The sequence below is a fragment of the Solanum tuberosum genome, unplaced genomic scaffold (genome assembly GCF_000226075.1).
Source record: "Solanum tuberosum cultivar DM 1-3 516 R44 unplaced genomic scaffold, SolTub_3.0 scf00152, whole genome shotgun sequence".
In the NCBI taxonomy this organism is placed as follows: domain Eukaryota; kingdom Viridiplantae; phylum Streptophyta; class Magnoliopsida; order Solanales; family Solanaceae; genus Solanum; species Solanum tuberosum.
In genome coordinates this window covers 802482-819057 of record NW_006239078.1, presented here as the reverse complement: position 1 = coordinate 819057, position 16576 = coordinate 802482, and the positions used below count along the sequence as shown (strand labels likewise).

The window sequence follows — 16576 nt, the reverse complement described above, 5'->3', positions numbered from 1 at the left end:
TCAAAAGTTGATCTGAACGATACGATTATTACCTAAGGATTGTAAAAGTGATCTTCACATCTACATTTCCATTCAAGTGGCTTATAATTCGAGTACCTATTAGCTCCAATCGATGGTGATGATGAGTCAAAATATTCCATAGCCATATTTTTACCTCGACTCGGACTCGATTCAACTTGATGATGACTCGGTGTCGTTGGTACTTGTGCCGCCATGCATGGGTGGCATTGGTTACACTTGTTGTAACAACTTGGTGGCATCGACCCTAACCTTGTTTTCTCTTCCATTAACAAATCCTAAAAAACAAAAAAATAATAATTAAAAATTCAACTCCATAACATAATAGTGTATATTTACATGCAAAGTCAACTTTTATTATTATTACTAATAAACTATACGTATGCTAATTTTTTAAAACTAATATTGGGACACTACTATAAAACATGAATTTCTAATGGACGTTCTAACAAAAATTGACTCATCGTTAAGGAAATTTGTAGGGAACATTTTCGATAAGTCAATTTTCGACGAATTTCATAGGAAAGAAGAGAATTTACCTTAGTAGAATCTTGGAGTTTATGTTTATGATGATATAAACAATAAGAAGGAGAGAAAAGGATAAGAAGGAAGAAAAAAAAGACAGTAATTGTGGATTTGATTGAAAAATATAATGAGAAAATTGAAGTGTTACTCAAAATCATGGTAGCATTTTTTTTCACTTTATATATAAAAATAAATTCACATAAAAAAAGAAATAAAACAAAGTTTTGTATTTTTAGAATTAGAAGAAAGAGTAGGAAGAGAGAAAAATGGGAAGAAATGAATTGAAATGAAAGATGGAAGAAAGGAAGAAGAAACTAGTGATATAATATATGAATTTTATTATATTTTTTTCTTTATTATTATTATTTTTATATTATTATTTTTTGAGTGATGTGGGGAAAAAACAGAAAGAGTGAAAACAACAAGTCAAGGAAAAAGGAGAGACAGAAATAGAGGGAGAATTGGTGCAGAAAAAAGGTGGAAAAAGCTTTTTTACATTATTGAGGGCTTCACTTGATATAAATCAACACAACGTTAGATACATATATTAAATATATTAGGTATATGTATTTTCATACCAAATATATTATGTAATACAAATACGTAGGAAGAGAGAGGTGAGTAAGAGAGGAGAGGGGCGAGTGACATAGCAGAGAGGTGAGCGAAAAGCTAGTATATCCTAGATATATGTGAATCATACTTGGATACAGTGTATCTGAAATAAATTACACTTAATTTAACCTGTATGTATCCAAGATACATGCATCTGAATGTGTCAGATACTGAAATAAATGTTATACATAAGGTAATATTTGAAAACTACAGTGAAGATACGTAATTAGACTCCAAACTAATGAAATTTATGTTTGTTTAAATAGATTGATACAACAATATACTTGATAAAAGTTTTATAAGTGAGGCCTGAAATGATTGAAGTATGCACAAATTCTATCGCTATTTGCGAGAGGGTACACAAACTATTTTCCATAGACCTTCGACTCAAAAATAGGTTTATAAGTGATAGACAAATTAGTAAATGGAAAAAATAGAAATAAATCTAAAACTAAACACAATTTTTTTTTTAATTTTCTTTTATTTCTGGTAGAATATATAGCTAGTCAGTAAACTGTAATATATGACGTGAGAACAAAGACTTGTGTAATCAATACATTTTTCTATATTTGCTTTTCTGAAGCTAATTCTCTCCCTATCTTAATTTGTCAAAAAAAGATTTAAAAAAATCTCATAGATTCTAATTTTTTGAAATTGAAAAATTATATAATTTGAAAGTTTAAAAAATCGTGTCTAAACATGCATTTTACGTGAAAAACTCAAGCAAATTCATTTAACAAAAAATTAATCAAAAAAATCAATCTACTAATATATTACTATAACCAAATAATATTTCGTGTTGCAAAAGATCTCCTAGTTACAATTAAAGTGCACAACAACAACATAACATACTGAATATGATTTCACAAGTAAGATCTGGACATGATGAAATATATATATATACAAACTTTACCCTTATCTAAGACGGTTTCGATAAATTCTCAACTAAGAGAACTTAACAATATATTAAAATGCAAATGTCTATAATTTCATCAAAAAAAGAAGTACAAAAACATAGAATATAGGGTTTCAAACAAATGTTTTAAAAAAATAGCACTTAATTAAAAGACACATAACATGTAATAAAAAAAAATATTGATAGTTCCAATATTTGCAAAGAGTGACCATAAAATAGTGACAGTTCAAAGAGAAGTGTCAACATCCCCTTCCCTAAAAAGGGATTTTAATCAGTCAATAAAGGAGCTAGCTACTACTATTATTATTATTTTTTAAATGTGGTCACTTTCTGCAAAAATACAGAGAATAGTACTTTTAAAAATGGTCCATATAATTAATTAAAGATAATTAATTGACATATATTTAAGTTGATTGAATGATTTGTGACATGCTATAGTAACCTAATTCTGAAAAACCTAAACCCTAATTTAATAGGAGTCTATGAAAATGGTGTAGCTTTTTAGAGTAGTGTCTAATTTGACTTGTAACTTCATGTGTTGGAAGGGACAATTTGCTATAGTAGTGGTTATCCTTTCAAGTTTCATCTTGTTTGCTTATTGGACTTTTTTTAGAAAAATATTAGTAGTGGTAAGTTATTACCTAAAGTTTATTGACTCGATTAATTTAGATAGGTGTTGTATATGACTTATTAAAGAGGAAGTGTGTTCTTTGCTTGGAGTTTGTCTATTCTCGGACTTCATAACACGATCCGACTCGAGACTCGACCTATGACCTAACCATGTGATCTAACGCTCATCAGGTCTTCCTAAACCTAGGACCTGACCCTGGATTTTTCAATCCGAACCCGACCTGAGACTCGAAATGGGACTCGACCCTGAATTGAAACAGGGCCAACCTCGACCCGAGACTCGATCTTGAATCAAGATAGGGTTGGTGTTAGGTTTAGGTCTTGGAGCTGGGTCTCTGGATTAAGTTCATGTCTTGGGGTAGGGCCTAGTGTTGGGGTTGGCTCTCGGGTGGAGGTCAAGTCAAGGTTGGGTCTCGAGGTCGGGGTTAGGATCTCAAGCTCGATCTTGGTATCGAGTTTGGTCTTAAGTCTCAAGTCGGATCTTAGGTTAGGGTTAGGATTGTGTCCAAGGTCGGTCTTGGGTTGGCATCAAACTATAAGGGTGAGGTCCTGCGTTGGGTCGTTACATGGATTATGGTCTAGAGTTATAGTGTTTGTTTAGATTATATACCTAAATGCCCTTGGGACTATATATTTTTCCTTTATTACTGAACACAAGAGAATAACTTGAAAAAATACTTATTTTCTAGAAAAACACTTTTTGTGGAATTTTTTTTATCTTCCTTCGTACCGACCATTGTCTAATATAATTTAAAAGAAAAACTAACTATTATAGTATATATTTTTTAATACAAAACTCGAACTGGTATAGTTTCTAACATCAATGTGCTTTAGGGAAAAGTGTCTGGAAAATACTTCAATTTTGGACGAAATTGTTGTTACGATATCAAACTTTATGGAAGACCTTTTCCCCCATGTACTATTTAATAGTGTATTTTAAAGGTATATATGTGCCCACGTGAACACATTATTATTTATAATGATGCAATATTTATGATGTCCATGTGGGCACATATATACCTTTAAAATACAGTATTAAATAGTGCAGGGGAGTAAAAGGTTCTTTCCAAAGTTCGGTATTGTTACAACAATTTCAATCAAAGTTCGGATATATTTCAGACTTTTTATTTTATTTTATTTATAAAGATTATAACTTAATTAAATAATATTTCAATTTTCAAGTATCTTGATTTATTTTTTATTGTTGGATTCACCCAAGTAAAGTTTCACAAAGATACAACCAAAGATATGCCAAATATCAATGACAAGACATGACATTGGCCTAAATGTTTTTTGAGAATGATGTTACGTTGTATGTATTTCACGTACATGTCATAATGCATATATTCCTACTCATTATTTCTAGGTCAACAGTGTTGTATAAATTATTCATTTCACTGTGATGTTTTTTATTAAAGGGTGAACGATAAATGCGAGTTAAAAGAGAAAAAAAAAACTTCTAGGTTGATCAGGTTCGTAAGAAGGGGTGTAGTCGTACACACATGAACACTTTATAAAGTGTAGCACAAATTCATATGATACTCCCATTTTTCAACTCGATCGAAGAGACAAATCTGTGAGGTATGTTACTATTAGCATGTTATAATTGAACCAACTAAAGCAACACGAGATCGATTTCACTTACTTAAATATTTTCATAGTTTCTTTTTGTTTTCAAATTTAACTCGTAATAAAATTACAATATTTTTCAAACAACAAGGATTATAACATGTTGGTTAATATTAATTATTTCTTTTTGTGAATACTCAATACAAATTCCCTATTAAGAACATCATAGGCCCATTCATAATCTGTGAAATGGGTTGGGCTCTAAATTTTGTTAGGCCCATATAGAAGTGGACCCATTTGGTGGCCCAAAAGAAAAGTACCAAAAAATCAGCCCATAACTTAAGGAAGCCCAAAATATTATCTGGCCCAGCATAAACAGTATGCTTGTCTCATACCTAAATATTAGAAGTTTAATTTTAGACTCGCAAATCTAAAGTTAAATTGCTAAACATACAAATATTGTAACCTTTGTTAGAGATATTCTCGTTGATATCGTCTTCTCTCATCGTTAAAATTGGTGCAAGGCATTCAACTAGAAGGAGTGGACGTTAGGCACGAATAAAAGACGTGTGCCTAATAGGCTAGTGGATCGTCTAAAAGAACAACTAGATGCTCATTCTTGCATATAAATATATTTTCATTTGCTTCACAAACATTTTATTTTATTTAATAAATAAATTAAGAATTTTTAATAATCATATATTCTTTTAGCAGAAAATGCAGCATCTACTTTTAAAAGTCTTTTGGAATAATATGAAATAACAACTTGTCATTATTTGACAAATAACTCAACTTCTCAGATACTAGAAAAAACTAGTATGTTGACCAAATCTCATTATTTGGGAGCTTTTAAAAATTCAAATTTTACATCAAATTTTTGCATGTGTAGTGGCGGAACCAGAATTTTCAATAAGGGAGTTCAAAATTTGAAAAAATAGACACACGAAGTAGCCGAAGAAGGTTCGACATCTACTATATATACCTAAAAAGTTATTTTAACCATGTATAAATTAATATAATTTTTCGCAGAGAGGGTTTCGGATAAACCCTTTAACTATAAGGTGGCTCCGCCACTGGTCATGTGCTTCGTCTACTTCACGATATATGAAATGATGCTTGTTGCACTCACTCCAAACTACCACATTGCTCTAGTGTCATGGGCACTACTTGATATTTGTTGCAAAACAAAGATCCAATAGTTTTGTTGTGGAAGTACTGATAGTTTTTAAAACTTATGGATATAAATCATATTTCTTATAAAAGTGAAATATGTTTCCCAAATACTATGATCAATCACATGGTGAAATTTCATCCAAATTTTCACTTAAATAATACTTGCCAAAAATATTTGGAAATCTATGGTCGAACGCTAGCCAAGGATGGAAAAAATGGAAAATCCAAATAAACTAACATTTAAATAAAGTTTTAAATTTTAATATATTTTAAACAGTATGCCAATTTTATTTGAGAATAATAATATAAAACTTTAATTCAGCCAAAATTAAATAGGTATGAATTAATTGAAATAGGGTTGTACCATGAAATGACAGCCTACTAAAAGATCATTACAAGGAGTACAAAAATTTCTGATGTATCATGTGTAGTGTTTTAGTAACACTATACTGTTCTGTTTTTTTTTAAATTATTCGTTCTATGTTCGATATTGTTATTGATAATTTGATTTCAGATTCTGAACTTATATATAACATCATTTATTAGTTAAAATAGAAGAATTATATTCATCTCATTACACTCCTAATTTTAACACGTACGCTCTTAATTACAAAAAAAAAATTGTTAGGATTAAATGATTTTAAGAAGGTGGAATAATATGTATTAACTATATGATTAAATGAATATAAATTTATGTGCAAACATATATCATGTGTATTATCGATATAAATATTGTACGTGGTAAGTATTTATCATAAGAATTAAGAATGTGTTTAGATATTTTGTTACACCTCATATTGATATCAAACTCTTTAAATTCACTATGATGATTACTTAATTATAATTAAGAAAGTAATATTTTATAGGATCATGTACTATATATTTGATATGAAAATTGAATGCGACATATTTGCAATATCGAGCTTATCGATGACATGATTTTAAATAAAAGGTTATGAAATCGAAGATTATAATGAAAGATTAGGTAGATAATCAAGTACTTTTTTCCTTTCTTGTGGAAGAGACGTGATAATAGTTTAAGGGAAAAAGGATAAATATACCCTCGAACTATCGTAAAATGGTTTGCAGATACCCTCCGTCATACTTTTGAGACATTGGTTCTCCTGCAGTCCAAAAACTAGAGCATATATACCCTTTATACTAACGGACAAACACGTGTCATAATCTTATCCATCGACCCGACATTTATTAAATATTGGATCGACGAATAAGATTGTGACACGTATCCCTATTTAGTCTTCTGTTAGAGTGAAGGGTATATATGCTCTAGCTTTTGGAAGACAATGACACTAATGTCCCAAAAGTATGACGAAGGATATCTGCATACTATTTACGATAGTTCGGGGTATAATTGTGATTTTTCCCATAGTTTAATTTGAAATATACCTTACATGTCCCTTCTTTTTCATATTAGTATTATTATTACTTTTTTACTATCTAATTTTTTATTTTTGTTATTAAATGTTATTTTTATTTTGATTATTATATTATTTTATTATTTTTGTGTGCATTTCTTAATTATTTTCAACTTAAATTTTTAACTACTATATTTCCTTTTCAAATATGCTTTTTGTGTGTGTCTCTTAATTATTTTCAACATAACTTTTTAACTATTATATTTTCTTTTTAAATCTGCTTTAAAAGTCGTTTACTTGAACTAAGAATTTTATCAAATCGACTTCTCTGCCTATTTTTACCCGATAAAAATAAGATCTATATACATACGATGTTCGGGGAACGTTTCCACATCCCACAACAAAAAAGACTAACTTTTTAGAGTCACAATCAATGTTTCAGCTTTATTATCAGTATACATAACTACTCTTTTTCCCATACAGTTTCTTAACTCACTTCCACACTCAATGCACAAACCAAACATAGAATTGATAAAGAAAGAAAAAAGAAGATACAACCATCTAGTAATTAAGGAAGTGAGAAGGGGAGGTTCGATATTCGATTTGATATTTATTAAGTTTGATTTTATTAATTTAATAATGAAATAGTTAAAAATAAATATTAGATATTAAATTTTGAAACTTTTTTTTAAAAAATTAATACGATAATTGTGTATTGAAGGGAAAAAAAAATGCTGACAAAATATATTTATAATTTGTATAGCATTTGTCATGTTAGCTTTTGAAAACGTCACACATGCTCATTATGAATTTGATGTCGCAGATCAATCAAAAAAATTAAATCCCTCGTTAATGTTACTTGATCATATGTTATTATTATTATTATTATTATTATTATATGACAAGTAAATATATGACATGGTAATTGTTATTATTATATCATAAATAAAAGACAACTTATTTGAAGGTAGCGTTTGATATTTGATTTAATATTTTTAAAGTGTGATAGTCGCTATTAAAGATAAATCACTCATTAATATTATCCGGTCATATGTTATTGTTGTTATTATTATTATTATTATTAGTATATATGAAAAAGAAAATATATGACATGACAATTGCTATGATAAATAAAAGTTGATTTTTTTAAAGGTAATCTTTGATATTCGATTCAATATTTTTAAAGTATGATAGTCATTATTAAAGGTAGATATTTAAGCATTTTTTAGTTTTGAGTAAAATTTTAAAACTTAATTCTAAGTCAAAATAATAAATAAGCTAATACCTAAAAATCAAAAGCTAATTCAAATAGACTATAAATATTGTACTTGAATATTTGACCGGTTAATAAATCAAACTTAGTATGATAAATTCTAATTAATTTGATTCGATAATTAATAATAAAATTAAAATACAAAAAATTAGTAACTCATTTAATTTTTAACTAACTAATACAAGTTGCCGTAAAATAATTGAAGTACTTATAAAATCTGTCCAAATACAAGAAAAGACAAAAATAAAGGAGGGAAAAAAGTAATATCTTTACTAGTACTATACTCTTTTTACATTCAAGCTGCTGTAATAATTTGATCTTAAAATATTTTTTTCGTTTTAAATTTATTTGATATAATTTATCTAAGTATGAAATTAAAATATATATATATTTTTAATAATATTTCAAAATAAATAATTTCTTTAATAGAAAAATATATCTTTGTGGATATTTTTTGCCAAATAGATCTAATATGAGTAAAATATTAATAATGTCATTTAAGATTCATCAAATTAGATAATGTCTCTTTTTTTTAAGACAGACCAAAAAAATGATATCAATAAATTGGAAAAAAAGAAATAATAATCTCTCTTTACTCTTTTTATGTAAGTTAAGAATTTATTGTATTTTTTAAATTATTTTACACGAGCAAGATTGTCGTTTATATACATAAAAAGTACTATGCAAATATTAACTTGTAAATTACATTAAGTATGTTATTTTATTATAATATTTTGTATAATTGTTTATATTTAGACTTAAATTTGATTTCAGACTTTCTACTCAACTGACTTTTTAAATTATTACATTTATTATTGATGTTGCACCTAGTCCATAGTATTTAATTTGGCATCTTATCAAAGTGAAAATGACTGACTTTCAAGGAGGTACGCAACCAAATTCCAAAATATACCAAAAAGAAATGGTATACAATTAAGAGTCGTTTATTAGCGGGTTAGAGTTATGTAATTATTAGTATTAAAAATTATTTATAAAAAATAAAAAATTATGTATTGTTTTATATAAATTTTCGTTATTCATTTATTAATGGTTAATGTTTTATTCTATATAAAATAATATATAAATTTCTTTATAACTTGTACATATATTGTTATTTCATTTTTTATTTCGTAAACAATAATTATTTCTTATAACTTATACATATATAATAGTTACAAGACAACAACAACATATTCAGTGAAATTTCATAAATGAGATCTGAAAATGATAGAATGTATGCAGACCTTACCACTACTTCTCGGAGATAGAGAGATTGTTTCGAAAGACCCTCAGTCCAGATACAATGAATTCAGGTACAAAGAAGAAGGACATATAATAGTTGTACGAGTTTCTAAATTACCAATATTAATTTCATATATAAATAACTTATCTCCTAACCAAAACAATAAACATGATATTATTAGTTAAGTAAAATTCAACACTTACCTAACTCACCTTCAAATCAATTACCAAACGGATACTTCTATTTCCTCAAACTTATTTTTTTTGTTTTTCCATATGATGTTTTGTATCTATATTGAAGTCTGATTAAATTTGAATATTATATCAATTTTTTTTACATCAGGGATACAATATTTTCTAACAAAAATAATTTTATATTCAGGAAAATGCGAACTCGAACATCTGATTAAGGATTAACAAATCCATTTGCTCAATCTTTTTTCAAACTTCACATGTTTATTTATTTATAAATTTATTATTTCTGTCTGAGTAATCAAAATCTTGTTTCCTTTTTGTTTCTCTTCTTGTTTCTTTCTTACATACTTTAGCTTCTCTCTTTTCTTTCTCTCAAAAACTTGCAACCCCACAAAAGCTAAAAAGGGTACTGAGGTACTGAACTGAAGCTCCTCATATTACCCTTCATTTCAGGCGGATAAACCGGTGGTTTTTTCACAGATCCAAACTTTAGCTAATCTTTTTTGAGGTCTTATCTCTTTTACTGACATGGGGTTTCTAATTTGTACATTTTCTTGAATGTTTATGTTCTGAATGTTACATTTCAGCTGAGTTGCAGCAAGATTATTGGTTTTTTCAACAAGGGTGTTTGGGAAATTTCTTGAAATGACTTATCTTGAAAGATTTTACCTTTTGGGAAACTAGTAATTGTTGTGCTGGTGTAAAGAACTCAACTTTCTTGATTTGTGTATTGAGATTTATGTACTGCTGCAAAAAGGGTGGTTTTGAAATGAGTTTTTCTGAAAGATTTTAACTTTTGGGAAACTTATAGTAATTGTTGTGCTGGTGTAAAGGACTTAGCTTTCTTGATTTGTGTATTGAGATTTATGTACTGCTACAAAGAATTTTCCATAAGGGTGTTTGGGAAGATTAGAAATGACTTTTCTTGAAAGGTTTTACCTTTTGGGAAACTAGTTGTGTTGGTGTAAAAAACTTACCTTTCTTGATTAATGTATTGAGATTTATGTAGTGCTGGAAGAATTTTCATAATGGTGTTTGGGAAGCTTAGAAATGACTTTTCTTGAAAGGTTTTACCTTTTGAGAAACTAATTGTTGTGCTGGTGCAAAAAAAAATAAAAAAAATCCTTTCTTGATTTGTGTATTGGGATTTTTCAAAATGTAAGGGTGTTTGGGAGTTTTGAAATGACTTTTCTTGAAAGATTTCACCTTTTGGTATAGTAATTAAAACTGTTGTAGATTTTTTTTTTCCTTTCTTGATTTGTGTATATTGAGATTTCCAAAGTCTATTTGGTTTCATAAGGGTGTTTGGGAAGTCTTGAAATGACTTTTCTTGAAAGATTTTTTAACTTTTGGGAAAGTAATTATTGCTAGTGTAATTTTTCTTTGAGATTTCCAAGATTTACTTGTTTATGGGGTTATTTAGAATTTTCATATAAGGATGTTTTGAGAAGTTTTGAAATGACTTTTCTTGGTTTTCTGGTTTTATTTAGATGTTTGTAACCTGATTTGAGCATTTCCATCAACAGGGTGTTGGTTAGTTTTGAGTGATGCTGATCTGTGTAGCCATTTGAATCTGTAGATTGTTTGCTGGTGGCAATATGGTTGTGTAAAGGTATGTTCTTTATCTTTGCCATTTTCTCTTTTCTATGTTCTTGATACTTGATATTTTTCCATAATTACTGTTTCTTGTAAAGATTGTGACTTTCTGTTGTTTATGTTACCAATTTCATTTATATGGATAAATCTCTTCTTTTGTGAGTATGGGGGTGTTTTTATCTTTTCAAGATTCGATTTTTATGGTTATTGTTAGCTCGTTCAGTTGATTTTACTCTGGCTTTGTACGATTGCTATGTTTTCACTACTTTTTCATCCTTTTTACTATGTTGGGAAGATTTTGTGTGGATATAACTACTCCAGTCTTTTGGCTCCCGTTCGGCCATATATTTCGAAGTTGAAACTAGAAATTTGAGTTTTTGAAGTTGAATTGAAGTTTTGTGAGTGGAAGTCTGCCAGTTTTTGGGAACTTGAAAATATTTGAAGATTCAGATTTTCAAAATCTGATCAAACTTCACTGCCAAACAAATATTTGAAGAAGAAATTTCAAAATCTATGGTCAAACGCTAGCTTAGTAGCAAAATTCTTAAACTTGCTTGAATTCTGTTAGTTTTTGGTCATGTGTTTCAAATATGGAAATTTGGAATAGCATAGGTGAATTGTATCATACTTTGTGAGCTGTGGAACGTCTGTTCTCAACGTTATTCATTATTATAGGAGAGAATCAAGAATTGAAATGGAGGAAGGATTCGAGTTTAGGCCGTGGGATGAATTGTTACCCGATGCACTTGGGCTAATATTTAGAAACCTTTCTCTTCAAGAGGTGCTAACTGTAGTTCCAAGGGTTTGCAAGTCATGGGGAAAAGCAGTAAAGGGACCTTATTGTTGGCAAGAGATTGACATTGAGGAATGGAGCAAAAATCGCTGCCCTGAAAACCTTGATCGGATGCTTCGCTTGCTTATTCCAAGAAGCTGTGGTTCCCTTCGTAAACTCTGTGTCTCTGGTCTCTCGGACAAATCGAGCTTTGAATTCATTGCAAACAAGTTAGTATATCGTCTTATTGCAGTTATATATTCATTATTAATTATAGACATCAGTTAAAGATACTTTGCCTCACGTAGATCATAATAATGCATTATGTAGAAGTTCAATTTCTTTCAACTCATTTTGTATAAATTTACCGAGTCAATGTACTGGATATGAGTCTCTATAACAAAGAGTACATTCTGAATTTTTTTAAAAAAAAGAGGAAATATGGAAGTTCTATTGCATTCGAGTTTGGTGCTGATCTAATTGGAATTCAGTAGACTTGTCGTATAGCAATAAAGAACATGTCATTACTTTCTTATCCCCTCCCGTGTTGGTAAATATTTACTTGAAGTGAACGTAAACTTCTCTGTTTTGGTTGCTAGTGCCAAATCTCTGCAGACATTGCGGTTGCCAAAGTGTGAATTAAGCGACTCCGTAGTGGAACAGGTTGCAGGAACATTTTCCAACATTACGTTTTTGGATGTAAGCTACTGCATAAAAATAGGTGCAAGAGCCCTGGAAGCCATTGGGAAGCACTGTAAATGTCTGACTGGTTTGCGCCGAACTATGCACCCACTCGAGGTTATCGACAAGCTCTCACAAGATGATGAAGCCCTTGCAATTGCTACATCGATGCCTAAGCTCAAACAACTGGAAATTGCTTACATGCTGGTTGGCACATTGAGCATATCAGAGGTTCTTCAAAACTGCAGGCAGCTCGAGCTGTTAGACGTAAGGGGTTGTTGGAATGTGAACCTTGATGAGAACTTTGTCAAGAAATTCAATAAGCTAAAGGTTGTCGGACCCCTTGTCGTGGATTACTATGATAAGAATGGCTGGGACAACTGCTCGGACTATTCAGGTTCTTCTGGTTATATACCATGGGACTTCGTGGCTGGTGACATTGATGATGACTTTGACGATGATGAGATGTCTGATGGCTACTGGGAAGACGAGGAACATGTGGAGGATGTGGAAATGTGGTTTTACGATGACTTAAATGCAGTGGATGCTGGATATGATTGGCCCCAATCTCCTTGAGGTTTGATGAACTAAGTTCTGATTCAATTTCCAGAAGCTTTTCATATACTATATCTTGTATCTGCTAATGACTCTGCCTATACTACTATCTAAATGAAAGTTTGCTTGCTTTCGAAGATGTAAATGTGATTTCTGTGTTCATCAGATTATATGTACTCCGCGGAATCATATAATAAAAAGTTGTCATTGTATCAATTGATTGAGTTCAACTATATACTTTTCAGCTTTCTCTTTGTTGTGTTCCTTGATGAATCCATAAACTTAACGCCTTATCAGGGCGATCTTAGTTGAAACACTCATCAGGATTGTCTCGAGTTGTTCCATACATTTTTCGTATGGGAAGCTATCGTTGAACTCATGTTACTTTGATACGTTGCAAGGTGTTCTGCTATTGATCTTACTTGTTCTATTATGTGTACTTTGAATATCACAATTTCAATGTCTTAAGACCATTTTTTTACCTATGTTTGAAGTTCATCCATTCCTCATCAATGGCTACAACTAATAGTAGAAGATGAAAAAAGAGCTTGAATTTTGGTCTCTTGTGTGGGATTCTCAACTTTCATTAGCTTAGGCCAAAAGATATATTTCTCAGACTCTTCAAAAATGTTGACAGACATGTCAGATCCTTCAAAAATAGTGCATTTTTTGAGTATGCGTCATGGGTGCAACTAGTGGCGAAGTCGGAAATTTGGCAAGGGTATGCAAAACTAAATATACAATCATAATAGCTAACAATTTAAACCACATAATTTCCTGACGAAGGATCTGCACTGGACCACCTAGGGGCTTTGCCGATGTGTGCAACAACATTTTTGGAGTGTTCGAGCAATATCGACCAAAAGTACCTTGCTTTGGGAACCAAAAATCTCAGTGACACTTGATGAGGAAATAAAGCACTTAAAAGAAGACTATTTTGAGTTGGTAAAAAGAAAACAAAGGAAAAAAGTGGTTTCTCAACTAATCCCAACACCAAAAGGAAAACATAGAGAAAGTTAAAATCTAACTTTGGTATAGTGAAAGAAAGATTATAATTGAGATGGAAATTTTTCCTCCCAATTCCACCAAGAAAAAAGCAAAAAATTGACCAAAGTGAAAGAGTGAACTTAAAGCCAAAAATACCAACAAAATATTTGATATCTCAAGTTATTTTCATGGGCCCTCAACTAAGACATCTAAGGACAAACATGAAAAATAATACAATTGACTTTGTGTTAAAAAAAGCATGTCTACTTTTTTTTTTTTTAATGTTTACTTAATGGACCACACATCTTACATCTTATTGAAGTGTTAGCTTGACTTTTTGTTTTCAACATTTTATTATGTTAATGACATTTTTTTTTGATGATCGAGAAATTCGTCTGGAGCTGAACGTAGTCTTTGAAACCTGAAAATGATAAATCTTGACCCTCTATCTCTACTTTGACGTAATGCTGAAACTTGTGACTTAACTCTGTATATAAGTTGACGATCAACGTAAATATTATCTAGCTATGATTAGAGAAAAAAATGAATACAAAGAAGTGATATAACATATCCTGATTAATTTAGGATTAAGACATGGTTAATTATTGATTGATTGATCAAATGATATTTTTTTGTCAATCTTATAATAATTAGTGATTGATGGGAAGGGAATAAAAGAACAAATTGGATTTTCTTTTTGGATGGAAAAAGGAATTTCTACATTTGGGAATCGAATGTAACTATCATATTATCTCAATTGATTCTTGGACTCACTTTATTCTCTTATTTGTGCCACTTATCTCCTCCTTTAGTGTCATTTTTTATTCCGGTCGCGTTCGAATCAATTTACGCACATTTTATTTATTTCATTGATTATATGCTTTCTTTCGCTAGCACAAGTACCAGATGTCTATTAAGGCTTAAGCATCTTAGAAAAGAATCATCTAATACTTTTTTTTTATCTCATATTATATGAATCTTGAAATACTCCCTTTGTACTACAGTAATAATTTAATTTAAAATTAATGTGATAGATGTGTAGGACAGATTAAAACAGAAACTATTGGTCAATAATAATTTATATAAATTTTAGGAATCACATAGTTTTAATATAAAATTACAATCTATCCCTATTTAATTTGTAATTACATTAATCCCTGAAAAAGGAAAACAAATCAGATACATAATATGTAGCTCGGATACATTAAAAACTAGCTTGGATACATTATAAAATAAACCGGATACATAATATGTAGCTCGGATACATTAAAAACTAGCTTGGATACATTATAAAATAAACCGGATACATAATATGTAGCTCGGATACATTAAAAACTAGCTTGGATACATTATAAAATAAACCGGATACATAATATGTAGCTCGGATACATTAAAAACTAGCTTGGATACATTATAAAATAAACCGGATACATAATATGTAGCTCGGATACATTAAAAACTAGCTTGGATACATTATAAAATAAACCGGATACATAATATGTAGCTCGGATACATTAAAAACTAGCTCAAATACATTATAAAATAATTTAGAATTAGGAGACAAATAAGGGATTTTAGAGGTTTTTAGAAATAGAAGGGAATATTAGAAATAAGGGAAACATAAGACGTGTATTTCAGTAATTTTTCCTAATTTGTATTTTGGGAGAAATTTTGTTTTGCTAAATAAAGATTAAGGCCAAAAATGAAACAAATACTACATATGAAATTGACCATATTTCTAAATTATTAATAATTTTTGGCAAATATAGAATGTAAAATGCCCTTTATGATTAATTGACATGAATGGCCAACAATGACTTTATTTTTTTCATATTTTAATTTGAAAATCTCTTAAACAAACCATCGATTCAGGTAAATCATTACAAAATATGTTAGATCTTTAAAATAAAAAACCTCTTTTTTAATCATCATACACAAAAAAGTTTTATAATAAATTATTAGATATTAAGGAATTGTCCTACCCTAAAATCAAGAATTATTGATAGCATGTCTTTTCTATTGAAAAAGGGAATCTCTGTGGTCCAATAAAAGTGATGTGAATTATTCAATAATTGAGTTCGATTTGCTTCGTAAAAAAGAAATATCAAAAGAAAAGTTATTAATTTCAACACTAATGTTGAATATAAATTAACCAACCAACCAATCCCTCAGGTTAAATACTCTATCTTTAATCAGAGATCTTGAGTTTGAGACTTTGAGTCTTGAATATGAAATTGCCTTTGTTAAAAAACGCTTTACATCCATTGTGAAACCTCCCATCACGAATCCTAATCCAAATTTAACCGACCTCAATGTGAATACCAGATGTAAAAAAATAAAATTAACCAGTCTAGAAGAAGTGAATAAAGCAATGTAAATATGAAACCATAGTCAATATTGGTGTGAATTATTGTCATTACACCCCCCCCCCCCCCACCACCCACGAAACCGATTAT

The 16576-nt window shown here is 29.8% G+C and overlaps 1 protein-coding gene across 1 annotated transcript; it reads left to right on the top strand.

The window, feature by feature from the left end:
* The first annotated feature begins 9818 nt into the window (after positions 1-9818).
* LOC102593696 (F-box protein FBW2-like) lies at positions 9819-13366 on the top strand. Its single transcript, XM_006353162.2, has 4 exons — positions 9819-10037; positions 11056-11141; positions 11801-12127; positions 12497-13366. The coding sequence occupies exons 3-4, from the start codon at positions 11820-11822 to the stop codon at positions 13152-13154; spliced, it is 966 nt and encodes a 321-aa protein (XP_006353224.1). The 5' UTR covers positions 9819-10037; positions 11056-11141; positions 11801-11819; the 3' UTR covers positions 13155-13366.
* The last annotated feature ends 3210 nt before the right edge of the window (positions 13367-16576 follow it).